Here is a 20,023-nt window from a genome sequence, read left to right as displayed (position 1 = left end):
GCCCCGCATCGGGCTCCCTGCTCAGTGGGAAGCCTGCTTCTCCCTCTCCCACTCCCCCCTGCTTGTGTTCCCTCTCTCGCTGTGTCGCTCTATGTCAAATAAATAAAATCTTAAAAAAAAAAAAAAAAAAAACCGGGAAGGACAGGTGTGACAGCAGGAAAATTCTTCCATAGTTTGGTTCCCTTCCTCATAACTTCTTTCTTCATTGGGAACAACATACCTATGGCAATTGCTGTGCAAGCCCACTTACTTACGATTCTCTGCCATCTGCATTGTCCTCTATTTTCTGGTTCCTTAGATGAGCTTAGTCAGCATGATTTAACACAGAGGAGGGCTCATTAGCCTTGCCTAGCAAAGTGGTGTTGCTGCATTGCCTTTTGGTTTTAAAACAATTTTCAGGCCTTGTTGTAACCTTATTTGCATCATGTTGTTGATTTTGCTCTTCCATCTTGCTCCTGTCTGTGAGCAGCAGCTGTGGCCATTCATGAGGTTTTCTTGGCTGTCTATATAAGGCTGAAGTGCATTTTTTAAACTATGGCATCTGCATCACTGCTTGCTCACTAGCTGGCATGCTAGAGCTTCTGGGACATCTGACATGGTGGCTTTGAGAGCACTCTTCCTGTTCTGTCCAGACACTATAAGCTCTTTATCTTTAGTTCATTTTAAAGGGACATGACTAAAATCAGAAGCAACCCTTTTCCAAAAGAATGATGTGCTTCTAGAATGTTAGGTAAAATTATCCAGACGTGTTAGGTGTTAACACATATCAAAGGCATCCATATTCTTTATTATAACTTGATTTGGGATATGCAAATATAGCAATATCTTTCTAGAAGAAAGTCTGTAGCATCACATATATTAGGGTATAGATGAAGCAAGTAAAGACCAGGAATGTGAGTTTAGGCATGGTTGGAGGGCAAATAGTCTTAGTCAGGATAAGCGATGGAGGCAAAAGTATAAAGGCCTGGTCAGATGAGTGAAAGAGGTAGTCATTGCAGATGGCTAGCTCATAGTAGATGCTCAACAAATCATTGTAGAATAAATTAATAAGTAGTTGAATTTAGGGAGTTTGCGAGGTAGAAAAGTTATCAAAGTCAGAGGAAACAAGGGTCTAGTCTGACATTGCGGAATTTGAGGCAGCAGCACCATCCATTAAGAACAATGAAATACATTCTGTTCATAGGAATGGATCTTTTTGTCCTTTGGCCTATTTTATTCTTCCAGCTGTGTATCATCGGCAGCTCTAAGTCCCAGGTGAGTAATTATAGCTGGAGAAAGTCAAGGGCTTGCAGGTGCATCCTGAGTTTGATTGGAACAGGGGCAGAGGTGCTAAGATTACCAGGAGGTTCTTACATTAGCATTGCTTATGAATATTCTCACTTCCAAGTGATGTTTTATGCATAAGAGTGGAATGTGCCCCATTTATAAGCCAAATGATCTCAACTATCCAGGGCAGTCCTTCATGTGCATCTGCTTCTTGGCAATCAAGTAACCCAACCAAGGTTTACGGAAGCCTTTTCCAGCCAGAGGACATGCTAAAGAAAAACCTCTTGGCTTCAGGCACCATCATAACATAAATAACCAGAGTTCCTTTCATGTGGGGGTGGTGAAGACTGGAATCTTACTAGAATTAGAGCAATATAATCCTGCCTCAGATATCTCTAGATAGTCAGGGGGTCCCACGTACTTCTACCCTAAGGTATTTATCTCTCTTCATATGCCTATCATTTATTTCTCCTTTAGTAGGTAGAACTAAATCATTAATGGTATAGATGAGTGCTTCATTCTGTAAGTTACCTTTTGGTCAGGTTTTAGCGATATTCTAATCACGTCTGCTTTAATGGAAAATAGTGATGAGGTTTAGAAACAAATCCTGAAATATTTGCCTTTTAAAATTATTATTTGCAAGTAACAAGGTTTACTAAATATTAACAGTTTCACTTAAGTCTATGCTCACTACATTAACTTTTAAAAATAATTTTCTATAAATAAGGGAATTTTGAAAACCACTATAACTTTTCCAATGTGGCCTTTCTAAAACCAATGGGGACTAATAGATTGAGTAGCTGTATTCATTAATAATTTTTAGGGAAAAATATATAAACATTTTACATTTTCTCTTTGGAGAGACTGGCTCTGAGCCAGTACAGCAGAGGAGGAAAAAAAATACTTTCTCAAAGCACAGTTAACTCCCTGACTAAATGTGTGAAGGGAAAACCCAATTTAGCAATAATGGAAGGATGTATATTTCGAAACAAAGGCTTCTTTTGGAAGCTTGTGTCAAATTAGTTGGCCATGGATTGAACGAGAATAACAGACAATGCACTTGTATAAAGCCCAGCTGCTGTCTCTAATATTTAGTAATGAACTACTTTTTGTATATGAAGATGACGATACTAACCAACTGGAAATATGGCATGTGTTGTGAGTAGTGTCTCCAGGAGTGAGGCTGGATTATTTTGATCTTCCACACTCTAGGGCCCAGCCCCTCTTGGATCTCTTGCATATATTTGGGCAAACGAGGTATAGTCTGTGACCAAGTAACAGAGCCAAGCCAACTGGCACAGAAAAAGTTCAAATCCATGACTTTGGTCTATTTAGTCCTGCATTCAAACACACTGAGCTAATCATTCACACATCACTGAACATCACAAATATGTATAGTCACCAAAAGTCAAAATAATAATTCTCTCTTATTCTGTCTTGACTATAGGTTTCTCATTACCATAACAGTTTAAGCGCATATCATATGACTAGGTTATGTGGAAATGTACTAGATTTCTTATAACATGGCATGTGGTTTATTTTTTTTCTAATTGTTAATGACAGTCACTAATTATAGTGCTTAGTTCAGCCTGTTAGTGGTTATAGAAATTTAGTAGTTAAAGAGAACCTACTAATACATAAAACCCACTTGTTGTTCTTTATATTTAAGACAACAAAGAATATGATGCCTATCTGTCTTACACAAAAGTGGACCAAGATACCTTAGACTGTGACAATCCTGAAGAAGAGCAGTTTGCTCTTGAAATACTGCCAGATGTCCTGGAAAAACACTATGGATATAAACTCTTCATCCCAGAAAGGGACCTGATTCCAAGTGGAAGTAAGTACTTTCAAGTTTTGTATTTAAAAAGTTTTGTTTCTTTTATGAAGTTATATGGAAGCTTCGGATGTCAGAGCCAAGTATTTAGATAGTTATTTCTCACAGGAGATTTTATTAAATTCAAATTTCTCCACTATGCCTGTGTTCTAGCACCCAAATTTTTTAGAAGGTACTCTCACTTACATTTTAGGTATGGTTTTAAAATTGTGCCTTAGTGGTATTTTTTTTATTATATTGCCTTAGTGTTCTGAGAAGATGATGATCCTTAAAAAAAATCTCTAAGTCAAAGTCTTTTCAAGGCATTTCAGTTCCAAAGCTGGTCTTCTGTCATTGTGCTTCCACTTATACCTACAGTCATTGTCACTAATAACTGAAAATATGCCTTGTTATTCATTCCCAGATTTATAGAAAAAAAATCCACATTAAAAAATATGTACGTGAGGCCATTGGGTATAGAACTTTCACTGTGTATTTAAATTATTTTAAAGAAGTTCTGGACTATGTGGGCTTGAATGCTACTTTTAAATTATGCTACATATTGAAAGCTATATTTGAGCTTTTAGAATAAATTCAGGTTCAAGTGAAAAATATATATTTAGTTCCTGTTCTTGTTCAGAGTGCTGTACAGGCTAAAGTGTAAGGGGAATACAGAAAAGCCTAAAATATGTCCCTCCCCTCAAAGAGTTTAAAATGCCATTGAGGGAAAATAAAACTGCTAGAATTAGTTTGCATGTGAGTCTATCCTTGGGGGGGGGATTCAAATGTGACTACAAATCAGAATATGGTAATTTTTACACATGTGATAACAAAATTAAAAAGTTTATATTTTCCATTTTTACATAATTTCATGTTTATAATAACCCTATGTGGAAAAAGAGCTGATACTATTACCCCCACCTTACAGATGAGAAAATAAGTTCAAGAAGTCCAGGATCAGATAGCTGGCAAATGGTAGAGCTAGGATTAGAACCTAGATCTATTTGACTCTGGTTCTTAATCCACTAGATCATGCTATTACTCCATAACATTTATTCAGATTATCAGCAGTCCACCAAGGCCGCTAAACTGAAAGGAGATAATTTGAAACACTTGGATTTTGGTTGTTTATCTCTTTTCTCAGAATGCATATGTATCTAAGTATGTTTCTGTATGCACATGAATACGCACACTTAAATGTACATAGAAAGGAAGAAGACAATATTTACTGGTCCATTACCTCCCTGTACCACAAACATAATAATTTCCCAAACTCCTTCTCATAGTATTCCACTCTTTTCTTTCTGTAATTTCCTTCATCTTTATGACTTGAGATACCACTTCTACATTGATTGAACCCCAAGAAACCTGCTGATACCTCTGAGTCACCTTCGATTCTTCTCTCTTCGATCTCTCTCCCAAATCCAGTGTCCATTGCATCTTCTCCATTCTCAGTTCTACCATTCTAGTGTAGGCCCAAATCACCTTATTACTACAATGTTGATTACTCTCTGCCTTCCTTATTTTTCTTCTCATCCATCTATTTCCACAAATGTGTATAACTCCTTGATCATGTCACTCCCTCATTCAACGTTAAATTGTTTACCATCTCCTATAGGATTAAATCCATAACCCTCAGCTAAACACTTCTGTAATCTGGTGCTAGCCCAGATTGGTCTCCTAAACTTGTCTCTTACCATTTCCCCTACTTATACCTTTCACTCTAACCACACTGTGCCTTTGATATACATTGTGTGTCCTTGTAATGCTTTTGTTCATGCTAGCCTTTTATATCTTTGCAAATCTTACTTAGCCTTCTGTATATCACTGCCTATGTAAAAAGCCCATAATAATCTATCCAGCCCTAGAGTTCACCATGCACAGTTACTTGTTGGCCTATAAACTTTCTTACTCCTGTGATATTTTACATTCTTTTATTGTTTTATATAGTTTCCCATCTATTTATATCTTATCTACTCAGCAAGATTGTAAGCTCCATGAGGGCAGGGACTGTATTTCATTTATCCTCATACTCCTGTCATGATCTAACAGAAAATTTGAGCTCATTGGGTGCTTCATAGGTGCTTGTTGATTTTGTTTGAGCAGTGTCTAAGATGGGAGGAAATAATGAGGATGCAATAAGTAAGGGTTTAAATTTTTGCATGACAGTACCTAAATGTGAAAGCTAAAAAAGAGCTTTCTACTGAAAGAAAAAAATTGTAATTCATAGGAATAGTCTCAGTCCTTAAAATAAGCTAATGAATATATTGCTTTTTTTTATATTAGAAAGAATACTTATAAGTGGTTGAACATTGATGAAAAAATAAAAACATTTCTTTACTATTTTTGCTTAATTTATTAAATTACTATTTATTTTTTCTATTTTGCCAAGAGCATCTTTTTAAATGTAGAAGTTCTGCAAAATCAATTTTTAGAGTGATAATATCCTAAATTGTGTTAAATTAATATCATTACCAAAGTGGAATTTATATTCTCTGTTAAGTCGTCTTCAATAGGATTCAATGTGGTGCTGGGCTTTCTGTCTTCTTGCATTCCAAAATTGTTAGCACCACAATAGGCAGTCTTTATCAACTCCGCCAGTTCTTCTGAACTGGAAAACGTTGCTTCACCATAGTGTACATCAGAAAGGGAAAAGGGGATAACATGGAACACAGGAGAGTCACTTTACCTAAGACTCAGTAGATGACACTTGCTTATTATGTAAAAAAGAAGCTATTGTGCATAGGTGAGAGTCAGACCCAGGCAACATGAGGGTGAAAAAGATGCATCCCAAAATTATATCTTCTTAATGCTCCCATATAGTTTATTTTGGTGACCTGACAGGTCAATTGAATCAACATACTTATATAGGCCATATTTCCCAGCTCAAAACTACAAGATTTGAGTTGAGGACTGTAACATGCTGAATAAGAGATGATAGGACGTTGTCACCTAGTATACCCTGACATTTAAAGAACTTAACATAAAAACACCCAAGAAGTAATTAGGATGGCAGAGATTTTATAGTCCATAGAAGATCTTTTTTTTTTTTTTTTTTTTTTTTTTTTTTTTTGAGATTATACAACCATCAGACTGAGCAGGGATTTGGATCCTGGGTACTCAATGGTACACAGGAAGACTCCTTTTACAAGTAAGCCATTTGGGACAACTATGCAGTTTTTAGATGCAACCACTGGAGGGTGTTTGATTTTAATCCTTCCTTCCTGAATGAGGAAATTCATGTTCTCTGAATTCCGATTTGCGAGTGTAACCTGCAGAAGTTCTTAAAAAGGCCCTTTGACAATTTTTCTTTTTCCATCAACATCTCAGAGCTGGCTGAGCAGTCACCATGTCACGATTAACGAGTTTTTCCTTGGCATTTTTAGCACGCATTCAGGAAGTCGATGAAGTATATGAATAATATACTTGATTTACACATGAATGACAGAGTAGAACATTTTGGACTTGGTGTATGTGTTATTAAAGAAGCTTCTGTGGTCTGTATTTGCAGCCATTGGTACAGATTTAACAGGTTATGCTATATAAATATAGACACATTCCTGGGGGGAAAAACTAGTTACAATATTATAAGCTATGTTTGTCCCTCACATCTCATTTAAAATATGTTGACCCAAGACTACTCCTTCCTCCAAAAACTAGCAATGAGGCCTTTGAGGATTGTAAAAGCAGACTTCATAATATCATCCTTGATCTACAACAGTAATTTTCTATGAATCAAATTAATGAGGTCTCTGACATTATCCCATTAATGTTTAATGTCTTCACTTTTGATGTATCTTCAGTTTCTTTTGCACCACTCTCATGGTATTCCAACTCAATCTCATTAACACACAAACTTTTCCAATGCATACAGTTTCAAAAGTACATGAAGGGGACTCCCCCAACCTTCTCTCTGTCTCTGTCTCAGTCTCTCTCTTCCTCATATGACTAACAGTTCTCAAAATGCTTCAATAGAAAGATGTCACTTTCCAAGGTGAGGTGGTGTCTGCACTGTTCCCACATGCTCTACTAGGGAAGTGTCCTTTGGCCATCATGAAGTACCAGAGATGGGGAGATTTGACACAAATATTTTTCCTAAAGACTAAAACTAAAAGTCTTCAGATCTGGACATTATTTTCCTGGCAGTGGCCTGCCTTTCCATTCTTGAGCCTGTAGCCAGGATCTTCCTTATGTTTTCTCAGGTTTGGTGCCTGAATGTGGCAAGAATTCCTACTTTCCAGTAAAAATTTAGTTTGTCTCTTCCCAGGCTAGAAACATCTGTCCTGAGAATAGCAAAAGCAACTTTGTTGCCAACAGGCATCTGAATGTCAGAACTGACAGGCAACCAAAAGAAAGCCAGATAGAAAACACCCTACTCAAACTGCCTAGAGACACAAACTTGAGAAGTAGAGATTTTCTCACCCCTGCAGCTGCTGGGTTTTGTGGTGTAAAGTACTGTACACAGAGCACATTGTGTTCATGGGGCCTAGTGGATCCTTGAGGAATGAACAGATGTGCTCTGAAGCTGACATGTGACCAATAGAACCCAGCTGTGCAATTGAGATCCTGAGATTGGGAACATTTTTGGATGAGTACCATTTAGGTTCTCTATCCCATCTTATCTCAGTGCTTCTGCAGGGATTAAAAAACATAAAAATATAAAAGGTTATTGAATTAGGCTGAGGGTCACTGATTAGATGGAGAAAATAGCATTCTAAGACTAAAAGTAAAAGCAACCCAATCCTGTAGCTGTTGTTTGCCTTTGAGAGAAAATATTCAAGGTACTTAAAAATGCATATGCAATATTTATTAACAATTATAAATTGAGCCAGTTCTGTCTGAAGCTTTAGAAAAATCTATAAATATCTAAGTGGACTTTGAAGAGAGAAAAAAATCCTTCAAAGGCATTTATCTCAATTTTCCCTTCTATTCATAGAAAGACTGAGGGGATCTCTATGTGAGTTATTCATGCATTATTATGCTAGAGAAAGACATTAAAACTAAAGATATTGTCATACATATGTTTGATCAGCTCTGTCTGTTGAAGTTATATTTATGAATTTGGCCTCAAGTATCAGTATTACTGAAGGAGTAATTGAGTGAGTGAAACTCAAGAATCCTATAACTCCAGTAATTTAAGGGAAAATGATAATGTCTGATTACATTCTTGCATTTCCTCACTATTCTAATCTTCAGTTTTCTAATGCTTAGTGCTAGCCATGTGATTGTGCTGACAATGGAATGACAAATGAGTGGAGAATACATCTGGTGTCAGATGATCCCTAGTCACTTCTAAGTGAGGCATGCAAAAAATATTTTTGTACATGGATCTGTAAGTACTCATTGCCAATAGTTCCTCTAATAGCTGGACATATTGGACACCATTCAAGTATATTTTCCTTGGGGAGTAATAAAATCCTTTTCTAGGCATTCTGATGTCTGTGACCTAAAAAGTGTGAGGCAGGGGTGAGGAAATTTAACACATTGTGTGCAATTTACTCACATGGAATAAAATTAGGTATGCCCACTATCCCCTTCATGTTAAAGTCAAGAGAAAGGGAATTATACCCCAATATGCCCCCAAATGTACTGAAGTCAATAGACTAAGTTTTCTCACGAAAGTTTAAGGTTAAGGAAGAACTGTGTAGAATTTCAATCAAGAAATCTACTGCTTGAGTGGCACAAAGAACAGGCACCTTAAAAAAAAAAAAAAAAAAAAGAGCAGAAGACCAGGATAAAACTGTCTTTAAGTACAAAGGAGCGACAGAAAAGACAATATAAAGACCAGGTAGTCTTGTTCCCTATTCACTAAGATTGCACTGATTGAAATTAATTCTATCTACAAGTTTCTAGGGCATGAGGGTAAAGGAGAAAAGAGGAGGGGAAGGACATTTTGCAGACTTTTTTTGCTACTCTCCACATTATCTTTCCCTCAATATTCTCTGAATGTGTTCCATTACCTACCTCTACTCTCGGTAAAGAAGTGAAGAGAGATGAGAAAGAATTTAGAGATGTGGACAATATTCCAGAGTAGATTCTGCCTACTGTCATGCTTCCTCACCCACCCACAGGTAAAATGTAATAACAAAAGTAAGGGACTCACTACCAGAAATACAGTCTCCGAAGTCAAAACTGTGATAAATATAGTTCGCTGTACTTACAAGTCCCAGCAAATCCATGTTAACCATTGATCAACCAACCTATCAATAAGAATTAATTAGTATCCTTAACATTAGTCAGTAGAGAACAAAACTCTTACCAAAAAATTTAACCCAATGAACTATCTATGAAATATCAAGCCAAGGACTTGGAGAGGGAGGAGAAAGGGAAAGTTTTTGTAAGGTAAGTAATATCACACACTGTTTAGAAAGCCCCTCCTTCCCACGCATACACCTACTCAAATAAAAATTTTATTGCCTCAGTCTTTGTGGCAGACAACACAGGCAGAATCTTATATCTCCCAGAGGCAGAATCAAGACCCAAATCTTTAGTAATATCAGCCAAGATAAAGAGTCAGGTTGTCAACCTATATAACTCTTTCAGTAGGTTAGTATTAAGCGTCATTATTTAAAACGCAGATAGTATTTTCAGTGAGACTACATTATAAAGTACCTCATTATAAGTGTCCAGTTATACCAGAGGGCTAATAATCTTTCCCAAATATATAGTGCTGAATAATCTGTTTTTCTCTGATACATAGGAAACCTTTACTATTTTTGCTGGTTTCTCCATACTAGTCAAAGGAAAGGACCCATCTTAATCAATTAGAAAGAACTCATTTCTAATTTCAATTTAGAAATTAAATCTTGATTTTAAGTCTTGAAATATTAACCCTATAGGTTTTAGAAATACCACTGTTGATAGCTATTAATTAGCTAATGTTGACCAAGAATTAATGAAGTAGTATCTATGTTAATGCATCCTGTCTCATCCTAATGATTTGTCTATTTAACTGATAGTGGATGTACATAGCTGTGGGTATATTAAACTATTATTATTTGAACCTGGAAAAATAATAAATCATGTCTTTGTCTACAGGCTATTTGTCTTCTAACTTTTTAAAAATATGCCAACTACCCCTAACAATGACCCTGACATAAGATAATTTACAAGTAGCTAATTGATTAGTTTGATAAATCAGGTGGTTAGTAAGCAGTAGCAAGACCTCATGGAAATTCCTAAATATATAAGGGGTTTTTTTCACCCTTGTTCTTCTGCCTACATCTGCAGTAGATTCAGCACCTGAGATTTAGAAGCATACTGAGTTCTTTTGGGAAAGTATTACACATCCCATTAGAAGCAATTTCTTGGGGCTGCCATTCTTCCTGTTTCTATTTTATTGCTTTATTTCTTTCTTCAGTTTACTTTTTTGCTTTGTTAATAAGTGTCCTGTTTCCAAGTCACTTTTGTAGAGCTAATTCTACTTTTCTAAATGCACTGTAATTTTGGTTTATACAACTGTCCCTGAAAGAAATTTTTAAATTGAATTTGCTTTCCTTTTAATAGTTTTAGGTAGTCACTTTCCTTGTTTCCTGTTGACCTTTCTTCATTCTTTAATAAGTACACATGCCAAAGAGGGCCTAGTGACAATGCATTTCCTTTCTAGAATATTTCCTAATTTCCGTCAACTCTCAGTATAGACAAAAGAAAAAAGGTTCTTTGCACTTGCACTTATAATGTGAAAAATGAATTAATACCAACTCAGGCACCCCTATCAAAACTATGTTCAAGGGGATTTTTTCTTTAAGATCACAAATAGATTAAATGTAATTAGCTTTATTTTGTGTCTGATAATTTGATATGGTTTCATAGCCTTGTCTAGAGAAGCAGAAGACTATCAGACCCAGGCCTCTATAGTCTTTTCTGTCATCATAAGTCACTTCAAATCAAATTCTGCAAAGAAATAACTTAATTACCTCTTATTTAAGGGATATTTTATATTTTTTTATTTGGAAAAAAAGGGCCTTTGAGGGATTCCTTGTACTCAGTTGCTAAATTTGCCTGAATAAGTCAAGGCAAGATTTAATGAATATTCATGTGTGCTGTGGATTTAGGGATTTTTTTTTTTTAAGTTTCCTTATTATCTCTTCATGGTAACAAGCTTTTTAAAATGGTTTCTGAAGATTTCTAAAATGGGGCGCCTGGGTGGCTCAGTTGGTTAAGCGACTGCCTTCGGCTCAGGTCATGATCCTGGAGTCCCGGGATTGAGTCCCACATCGGGCTCCCTGCTCAGCAGGGAGTCTGCTTCTCCCTCTGACCCTCCTCCCTCTCATGCTCTCTGTCTCTCATTCTCTCTCTCGCAAATAACTAAAATCTTAAAAAAAAAAAAAATTAAAAAAAAAAAAAAAGATTTCTAAAATGTCCCCCACAAAACCACAGCTCTACCATGGCAAACACCACCGGCTGTCAGAGACTACACTAGCTATGGCCCGGCAATGTCTTAACGTGATACCTGTTTCTGCTAAGTTTATTTGTAACTTTTCCAAACCTAAACCCCCTGATTGGTCTCTAATTCAGGGGCAGCAAAATTTCTCTGTAAAAGTCCAGATAGTAAATATTTTTGGCTTTGTGGGTCATATATGGTCTTTGTTGCATCACATTCCTTTTTTTTTTTTTTTTGTACAACCCTTAAAAAAACTATTCCTTGCTCACAGACCATGCAAAAACAGGACATGTTCTTAATGGATCATGCTCTAGTTTACAGTCATTGGATGCAGACATGCAACCTGGGGTAAGAGGGAAATTATTTGGGGCACTTACTGTGTAGAAGCCAGCAACAACTCCCTGGCTAAAGATTAGCAAGTAAAAAATATTAACTCTACCTGTTTGGTCTCTTGTTAGTTTACTTGTATTTTCCATGATGGCTAGGTCCTGTTTTTTTCCCAAAGATAAAAAGACAGAAAGTAAAGACTTAAGAAAGGAGGAAGGAAGTGGGTAAAGGGAGATAGACAAAAAGAGGAAGGGAGAGCAAGAGAGGAAAAGGCAAAAAGAGTGAGCAAGAAAGCAAAGAGGGAGATAAAAGGACAAGAAGGAGAAAGAAAAAGAAAGAAATAAAAAGGACAGAAAAAGAAAGAAAGAGAGAGGTAGAGAGGAGCTGGGGGGGGGGGTGGTGGAGAAAAAAACAGAGAGAGAAAAACAGAGAGAGAGCCAGAATATGGAAGCTAGTGCACAGTCTCTCCTTCTTTTCCTTAGAGCCAGGCAGCTTTTAAAGGCACCTCCCCAGCTGCTTTCAAACATTGAGGTTGCTGCCCAGCCACTGATCACCATCCCAAGAAGTGAAATGTGGGCTCCACATCTGAAAACTTCCACTTGGTTTTTCACCAAGTGAAATGGAACACGAAACTCAGGGCCCAAGCAAATGGCTCATGTTTTCTTTGGGACACTTGGTCTGTGTCTACCCAGGGAAAATTTTGATGTACTGACTGACTGACTCCAGTGCATATGATTAATGTATATATAGGGCAAACCAGGATAATTCAGACCTTTTTTTCTTCCACAGCAGGTTTTCAGCCGGAATTATCTGGATGGTTGCCTCAACTCTCCACTAGGCTTTGCCAGGATAAGCACAGCCAATGTAGTATGCAGGAGACAGGGACCACTCCCTCTATCCAAGGTTCCCTTCAACACCCACACCCTGTGCAGCTGAGCATAGCGGGATCTGTCCTGACAGTCATTCCTTCTGGAGGCAAATGCAAATTCTGTCTAATGAATCTCTAAGAAGCCCCCCAAAACCCTAACTGTTGCATTTGGCTTAGCTGTCAAATGGCAAATTATAATAGATGGATGAAGGAGGAGAACCATACAAATGGGAAGAAAAATTGTACCCTGTTCCCTTCCCCATTCAGGAAAGAGGATAGTAAAAGCCAAAGCCCATAAATCCCCATCAAATTAATTAGTATGTATGTGTATAGTTTCTCTTAAGACTGTGGACACCTGGATTGTAATTTTTTTTCTTTTAGTAGAGATATGTATAGATAGACATACCTTTTGTTTTTAAAACTATAGTTAAAAAGTTAATTACACTACATCTCAACACATAGAAAAAGTGTTGCTCATAGAGGCATAGTTTATGTGATAGATGTGCTCCTGACAAAATTTGTACAGATCATTTTTTTAATTAAATGAAAACTACAATTAATGAGGGAAGAATACTACTTGGAATAACCCCTTGGTAAATTATTTTGTAAAGAATTCCTCTATAAAATTAACAACTAACTCATAATTTACCTGGAAAAACTGTATTTTCATGGACTCCTGCACTGATGCCATAATTCTGGGTTTGGGTTTTGTTTTGTTTTGCTTTGCTTTGTGTGGAGGAAAGGTGAAAAGAATAATGGGAAAGATGCATGATAGTTTATTTTACTGTATCTTACAGATCCAACCTCTAATGATGAAGCTTCCCACATAACTTCTTTCTTTTTGGGAGCAGGAAGAAAGGAAGAAAATGAAGAGTCAGAGCTGTTGATACATTGGGATAAAATTTTTCCACTCTATTGAAACTTTCTACCTTTCCTTCCATTCTGTTTCACCAGTTCTCTAAGTGATAATTACAGAGTAATAACTTCCCCATTGCTGCTTGTGTGGTGTTTTTATTTTGCTTTGTTTTTTTTGTTTTGTTTTGTTTTTATTTTATTTACTTTATTTTTTTCCAGATTTCAATGCTGATTTTTTCCCTGAATAATCTCTTTAAATTCTTAAGAGCTTCCCTCTACACTTAGAAATTGCCTTACAAATAGTCATTGTAACTACTGCATGAGAAAGTCCTAAAATGTATTAAGTAAAAACCAAAACAATAGTAACAACAAATTGTTAAATGAGCAATTCTATGTGTATCTCTTAAAAAGTTTTTTGTTTATCTATAGGGTGTGTAGAAAATTTACTCATTTTTACTTGTCAAAGTGTTCTTGCTTCCTAGTGGTGGAAATAAAACCCTGGAAAAGAGAGATATCTGTAAAATATGCATCTGTAAAATAAGTTTCTCTTTTCAAATGGCTGTTTGGTGGCCCCACACTATGTACTGGACATGACTCCTTGAAAGCAGTCTGTAACCCTGGGCAGATTTGCAGTGACAAATGTTGCTATGCTTCTGTAAGCACTGCTTCTGCTAGAGGGCACTGTACATTAGACAAGGCCTTGTGCTCTACTTAGTAAAGACAGCTCTCTGTTGCCGCACCTGTGTCCAAGTCTCCATTTGTTAACACATGTGTGTGTTTCCCTTTTTGGTGGATAAGACTTTGGGATGCATGATTGCAAAAGGATTATTCTGCAGAATAAATAAATCTAGAGTTAGTTGAGTGTTTTTCTACCATGAAAAGACTATAACATATTTACCTCACTCTCAGAATTGCTCCACAAAGTAGGGCAAAGACTTCTCAGCTGATAGGCTCCCCCTTTACCCTTTTACAGTTTGTTCCACACCATCCCCCACCTCTAACTTCACCCCTTACTCTTCCCCGGAACAAAGAGCAGCTGGTTCAAATTAAACTCCTGGGCACACACATACCACTTCCCTATCTCTCAGTTTGAAGGGCAACATGGAGAACCTAAGATTGCATATAACAAAAGGTATTCTGAGAAACAAGCTATGATTCTAGAAGAGATTTTCCACTCTTTCTATCAGTTATCTTTGAAGTAGTTCAGATACATACCCCCTAGTTGTTTAGTAGTTTGGTAGTTTAGTAGTTTAAAACTACAGGAAAAACCAAAGCAAACCCATAAATACAGTGACCCTTCATTCATTAAACAGCTCCATTTCTTTTTTCATCAATCTGATGATTACTTGTTCCCCTAGAGCTGTTGATACATTGACATTGGGATAAAATTTGGAAGCCTGCCTTGAATTAAATGATTAAATAAATAAAAATAGCTGAAATACACCTAAGCTCTGAAGAAGTCAGTTTTGTGTTAGTCAACAGAACACTGTAAGTAATGATGAGGGGAAAGAAAATAAGTACTATAAGCAGAGTTTTGTTTTCATTGTTCTTTTTAAGGAAATGTACTTTCTTTTTTTTAAAAGATTTTATTTATTTATTTGACAGAGAGAGAGACAGCGAGAGCAGACACACAAGCAGGGGGAGTGGAGAGGGAGAAGCAGGCTTCCCGCCAAGCAGGGAGCCTGATGCGGGGCTCAATCCCAGGACACTGGGATCATGACCGGAGCCAAAGGCAGACGGTTAATGACTGAGCCACCCAGGCGCCCTGGAAATGTACTCTCTAAATGTGCAACACAAGAAAAGAAAATGTGATGTACCTTAGTGAAAAAATAAGTGGCTTTTGCTATATTAGAGTGCAAACCTAATGCTTTAAAGACTGGAAATGTCTTTATTTTACTCTTTCTCTCTTTCTGTGATTTGTAGCATACATTGAAGATCTCACAAGATGTGTTGAGCAAAGCAGAAGACTTATTATCGTGCTAACTCCAGACTATACTCTCAGACGAGGATGGAGTATTTTCGAATTGGAAAGCAGACTCCATAACATGCTAGTCAGTGGAGAAATCAAAGTGATTTTGATTGAGTGTACAGAATTAAAAGGAAAGGTGAATTGCCAGGAAGTGGAATCACTAAAGCGCAGCATCAAACTTCTGTCCTTGATCAAGTGGAAGGGACCCAAAAGCAGCAAATTAAATTCTAAGTTTTGGAAGCAACTAGTATATGAAATGCCCATCAAGAAAAAAGAAATGCTTTCTCGGTGCCATGTTCTGGACTCTGCAGAACAAGGACTTTTTGGAGAACTCCAGCCTATACCCTCTATTGCCATGACCAGTACCTCGGCCTCTCTGGTGTCATCTCAAGCTGATCTCCCTGATTTCCACCATTCAGATTCAATGCAAATGAGACACTGTTGCAGAGGTTATAAACACGAGATGCCAACTACCACCTTGCCAGTACCTTCCTTAGGCAACCACCATACTTATTGCAACCTGCCTCTGGCACTACTCAATGGACAGCTGCCACTTAATAATACCCTGAAAGATACCCAGGAATTTCACAGGAACAGTTCCCTGCTACCTTTATCATCCAAAGAGCTTAGCTTCACCAGTGATATCTGGTAGTAAAAACTCTGAAGTCCTCTGAACAGCTATGTGAGCATACAGAATTTCTGCTTTATCAAGCATAAAGTACACCTAATAATGTTGAGGTGCTGAAAAAGTGTTCAAAGTAGAAGACACAGAATCCCTTTTGTACTTAAAATTTTTGTTTACATTTCCAGAATAGTGGGGTTTGGGGGGAAGAAGGACCTGTTTTTGTAGTATAGTACCTTGTTTCAATGTATAGTTTTGATTTCTTCCTGAAAATAAATATTTAAATATCCTTTTGTTTTAGAGTAGGTTTTATGATACCATTTGGACTACAAACTTAGTTAGATGAGGTATCTTCCCCATATTTATAAATATTTCAGTATTTACATGGTATTTGAAATAAGGAAAACTTAAAGACTTGAATTTGAAAATTCTGAATTAAGAGTAAGAGAACTTCTACAGAATAACTGAAAAATCAGGAATTATCAAGAAAGAAGTGTTGGAGCACCCCAATTAGAAGATTGTTTGTAGAAGAAGATCGGTTAAGAAAAAATGTGATTGAAATGTTTGGAACTTCTTCAACATACTGGGCGACTTCTCTAGACTAAATCAACAGCTCATATGACAGCTTATAGTTGTATAGGGAAGCACATCTTCTGTAGGCAAACTGGTAGGTAGGCAAACAATATGCATTTCTTAAGTAAATGAATAGAGAGGCTGCTAGTTCTTTGAAGATGATTTTAAAGAACTCATGGCTTTCTAGCCTATTTCAAAAGTTTTACAAATTTGAAAACACATTTTAAGATGCACATTTTATTGTTTGCTAATAATTCACATTTGAATTTTTTCCAAATGATCTCTTGACCTGCTTTATAAGAAGATGTGCGCATCTTCCTACCTTTTTACAGCATCATTGGAGTTTGAATTTAAATAAATATTAACTGCAAGTGTCAGCAGTAGAAAAGAAGTAAAACAACATTATCAGCAGATGAAGTGCAAAATGATTCACGTTTACTAGTGGTAGAGCAGCAATTGCAGTGATTCTCATCTAAAATGTAGTGAAACAGACTATTCTGTACGTACACAATATCTTCTTGGCCATGTGTGCAAGGTTCCTGCAGAAGTGTCTCTATTCCTGGTGCTTCAAAGAGTATATTTTATAGACTAAACTTCTCCACCTTCACATTATGACCGTGACTGTACCACACCAGAAAATCCCTGTGAATGATCTAAAATATTATGAATTTGCTGTAAGGATTGTGCCCCTATTCTAGTATTTATTGTGGATTACCACTTTGTGTTCTTTCCAATTACTCAGTTTTGGTGTGTTCTCTACCAAGATGCCTGTGGGGGCCAATTTTTTATCAAGGTTGATTCTGGCACCTTGCAAATGGTTTGTAAATCGTGTTTTTGGACAAATATAAATAAGGACAGATGTACACAGTGTGTAAAAATTAAGAATTTGCCCCACCCTTGTAAATGTGCAACTCAAATGTATAAGAGAATATTAGATAATATGTTTTGATTATTTCTTTCAACCTTTTTACATTATTGATTCCCTGTGATCCATGAAAGTTTTGTTAAAAGTACTTGTTTCTCCATTGCTTTTCTATATCCAGCTGCTCAGAAAATACATTATGCTTCAACAATATGTAAAAGCTTAGCAGTAATACATGTTCATTTCATAGTGGAACAATTAGTTGCTCCTTTGAAAAGTCCTGTTCAACACATATAGGTGTTTCATAGATGTATTGTTTCCACTGAGAAAGGTGATTTTGCTTCTGTAAAAAAAAATAGGTATTTCAAAATGGAAATTTATCAATTCCAAACTGTTTTCCAAGTGTTATAAAGTTCTATTTACTCTTCATTGTTCTTTAACGATATGTGTAATTACTAAGTTAATAACCTGCATGAAATGAGTAGTATATATGTTTAAGTGACCAATTGTATTTTTTATTATTTTGTTTTCCACAGAAGCCTAGATCAATTCAAATAGAATGTTCAGTGGTATTTTTAAACTAATAGTTCTGTATTGAGCATGCCAGTTCTGAAAATATAACATGGGTCTCTCCGCTTCCTTTATTTACAATGATTAAACGTGGGTAGCAATTTGAGTTGGCTGGCCACAATGTGTCCTTTCACTACTAGTAAGTACTCAAAAACAGAGCATTCACACTTGTGCTGGGGAACTTGACAAGAAACCTTTTCTACCATTTTCAGGAACCAATGTGTACACTATCTATAAAAATTTATTTCTAGATGGCAATTCAAAATTTGATTTTCATCTGAGATCTTTGAAAGATATATCCCATAGGGTATAATAAGCATTTAGTCTAGAACATAATATATTCTTCCACTTCCTTACACAGTAGGAAAAACTTTCTTCTCAATTTTTCACTGAAATAGATTTGAAAATTTAGAAAAATACTAGTGCAGTTAGTTCCCATATGTTCATAGCAAATTTATTTAGCTCATCTATCAACAGTACACATACTTTTAAAAGTTGAGACTATTTAAAATAAAAAAAATCTGAGAATGTCAGAAATTATGAGACAAATGAGAAATGTACAAAAGCAATAGATATATAGGAAGTGAAAACAGCATTAAGAATAAATAGTGCTCAGGAGATGGTCAACATGTACATGATTTCAATTTGGCAAAATATAAAATCTGGCAGGGTTAGTAATCTATGAGCTCCAATCTAACTATGGAGATTCTGAAAGGTAGTTGGATGGTTCCTGAAAAGAAGTAAGAAGATATCTCTCCTCACCCCCTCTAAGCCTTAATAAAATTAGATCCAAATCTGTTCAGCTTTCAATCACTCTCATTTGAAAAAAAAAAAAAAAAGAGTACAAAGACACTTGTGGGCTTCTGGTAAGGCTTGAACCCAAGGTAGTATCATGTGGAAAATTGATACTTTGAGCATTGGCAGCTAATATTGTGGGGCTTAAAAGTAAGAAACAAACTACAAAGACAGGAAAAACAGTTCAGTTATGGAAGAGAAGTTTATAGAGGAGTTTCAAGAGGACATGGAAATGATTAATATCCTATGGATTACTTTTGTAACAAGTTGAAAAATGGCAGGTGTTGTGAAAGAAGCAAATTCTGGAAAAAAAAAGAGAAGACTCCCTGACCCACTTGGTGATTAAAGGGCTCACAAGAGTATAGAACCACTGGTTTCAAGCATTTACTGCCCTTTGGCATTTTATTTTTAAATAAATTGGTTGGTTTTCACCAAATATTTTCTAAAAAATTAAATAATGACCATGGGAAATATCCTAGAAATTGTACCTTTAAATCTTTATTCTCCTTGTATTAATTTCCCAAGGTGAGGTAGTGAACTGATAAAACCAGAATGAAGTTAAGACAGAACATAGTTCCATAGTGACCAGTTAAGTTTGAACACTTGCAATTGTTGTTGCTCTTTTCTGGGAGAGAATTTCATGTTGAAAATTGTTTGGCTCCAATTTCTCTATTACTCATGCATTTTTGTTCTAAGATAGGAGGTCACAGTGTTGAATATTAAGGCTCTCTGATGAATGTATGGGGCTGTCTAATAAACAATAATCATTAGCTTCAAACCTTTTCATATAAAACTTACCTTTTTTAGAACTGTGATTTCAAATCAGCCATAAGCAATTTAAGAAGGTTATTCAGCATCCTAATTACTGTGAGATCAGAGCTTGTAAAATCACCTGCACCCATCTAAACTTGTCTTCTCAAATATTCACTGCTGTTTGATCAACCACGTTTTCTCCAGAGAGTACTAAAGTCAATCATGAATATTAATTGAGTGCCCACTGTGTACGGCCCACTACATAAAGTATAATAGAAATATTTTTTAAAACTTAAAGTTCCTGTTTTCAAATAGTATACACATTATATGCACAAAGAAAGGGGCATTTGCAAAACACATTCCA

General features: G+C 36.3%; 1 protein-coding gene across 3 annotated transcripts in view; it reads left to right on the top strand.

The window, feature by feature from the left end:
* The window catches only part of IL1RAPL2 (interleukin 1 receptor accessory protein like 2), a 1,158,042-nt gene extending 1,138,362 nt beyond the window's left edge, over positions 1-19,680 (top strand). For all 3 annotated transcript variants that reach the window (XM_078065458.1, XM_078065459.1, XM_078065457.1), the window contains 2 exons: positions 2,936-3,106; positions 15,439-19,680. In XM_078065458.1, coding sequence (XP_077921584.1) covers positions 2,936-3,106; positions 15,439-16,136 — 869 coding nt within the window. In that variant the 3' untranslated portion in view covers positions 16,137-19,680. The remainder of the gene's footprint in view (positions 1-2,935; positions 3,107-15,438) is intronic.
* The last annotated feature ends 343 nt before the right edge of the window (positions 19,681-20,023 follow it).

Source organism: Halichoerus grypus, chromosome X (genome assembly GCF_964656455.1).
Source record: "Halichoerus grypus chromosome X, mHalGry1.hap1.1, whole genome shotgun sequence".
Lineage (NCBI taxonomy): Eukaryota > Metazoa > Chordata > Mammalia > Carnivora > Phocidae > Halichoerus > Halichoerus grypus.
Note: the sequence above shows the minus strand (reverse complement) of the source record. Positions and strands in the feature narration are given on the sequence as shown.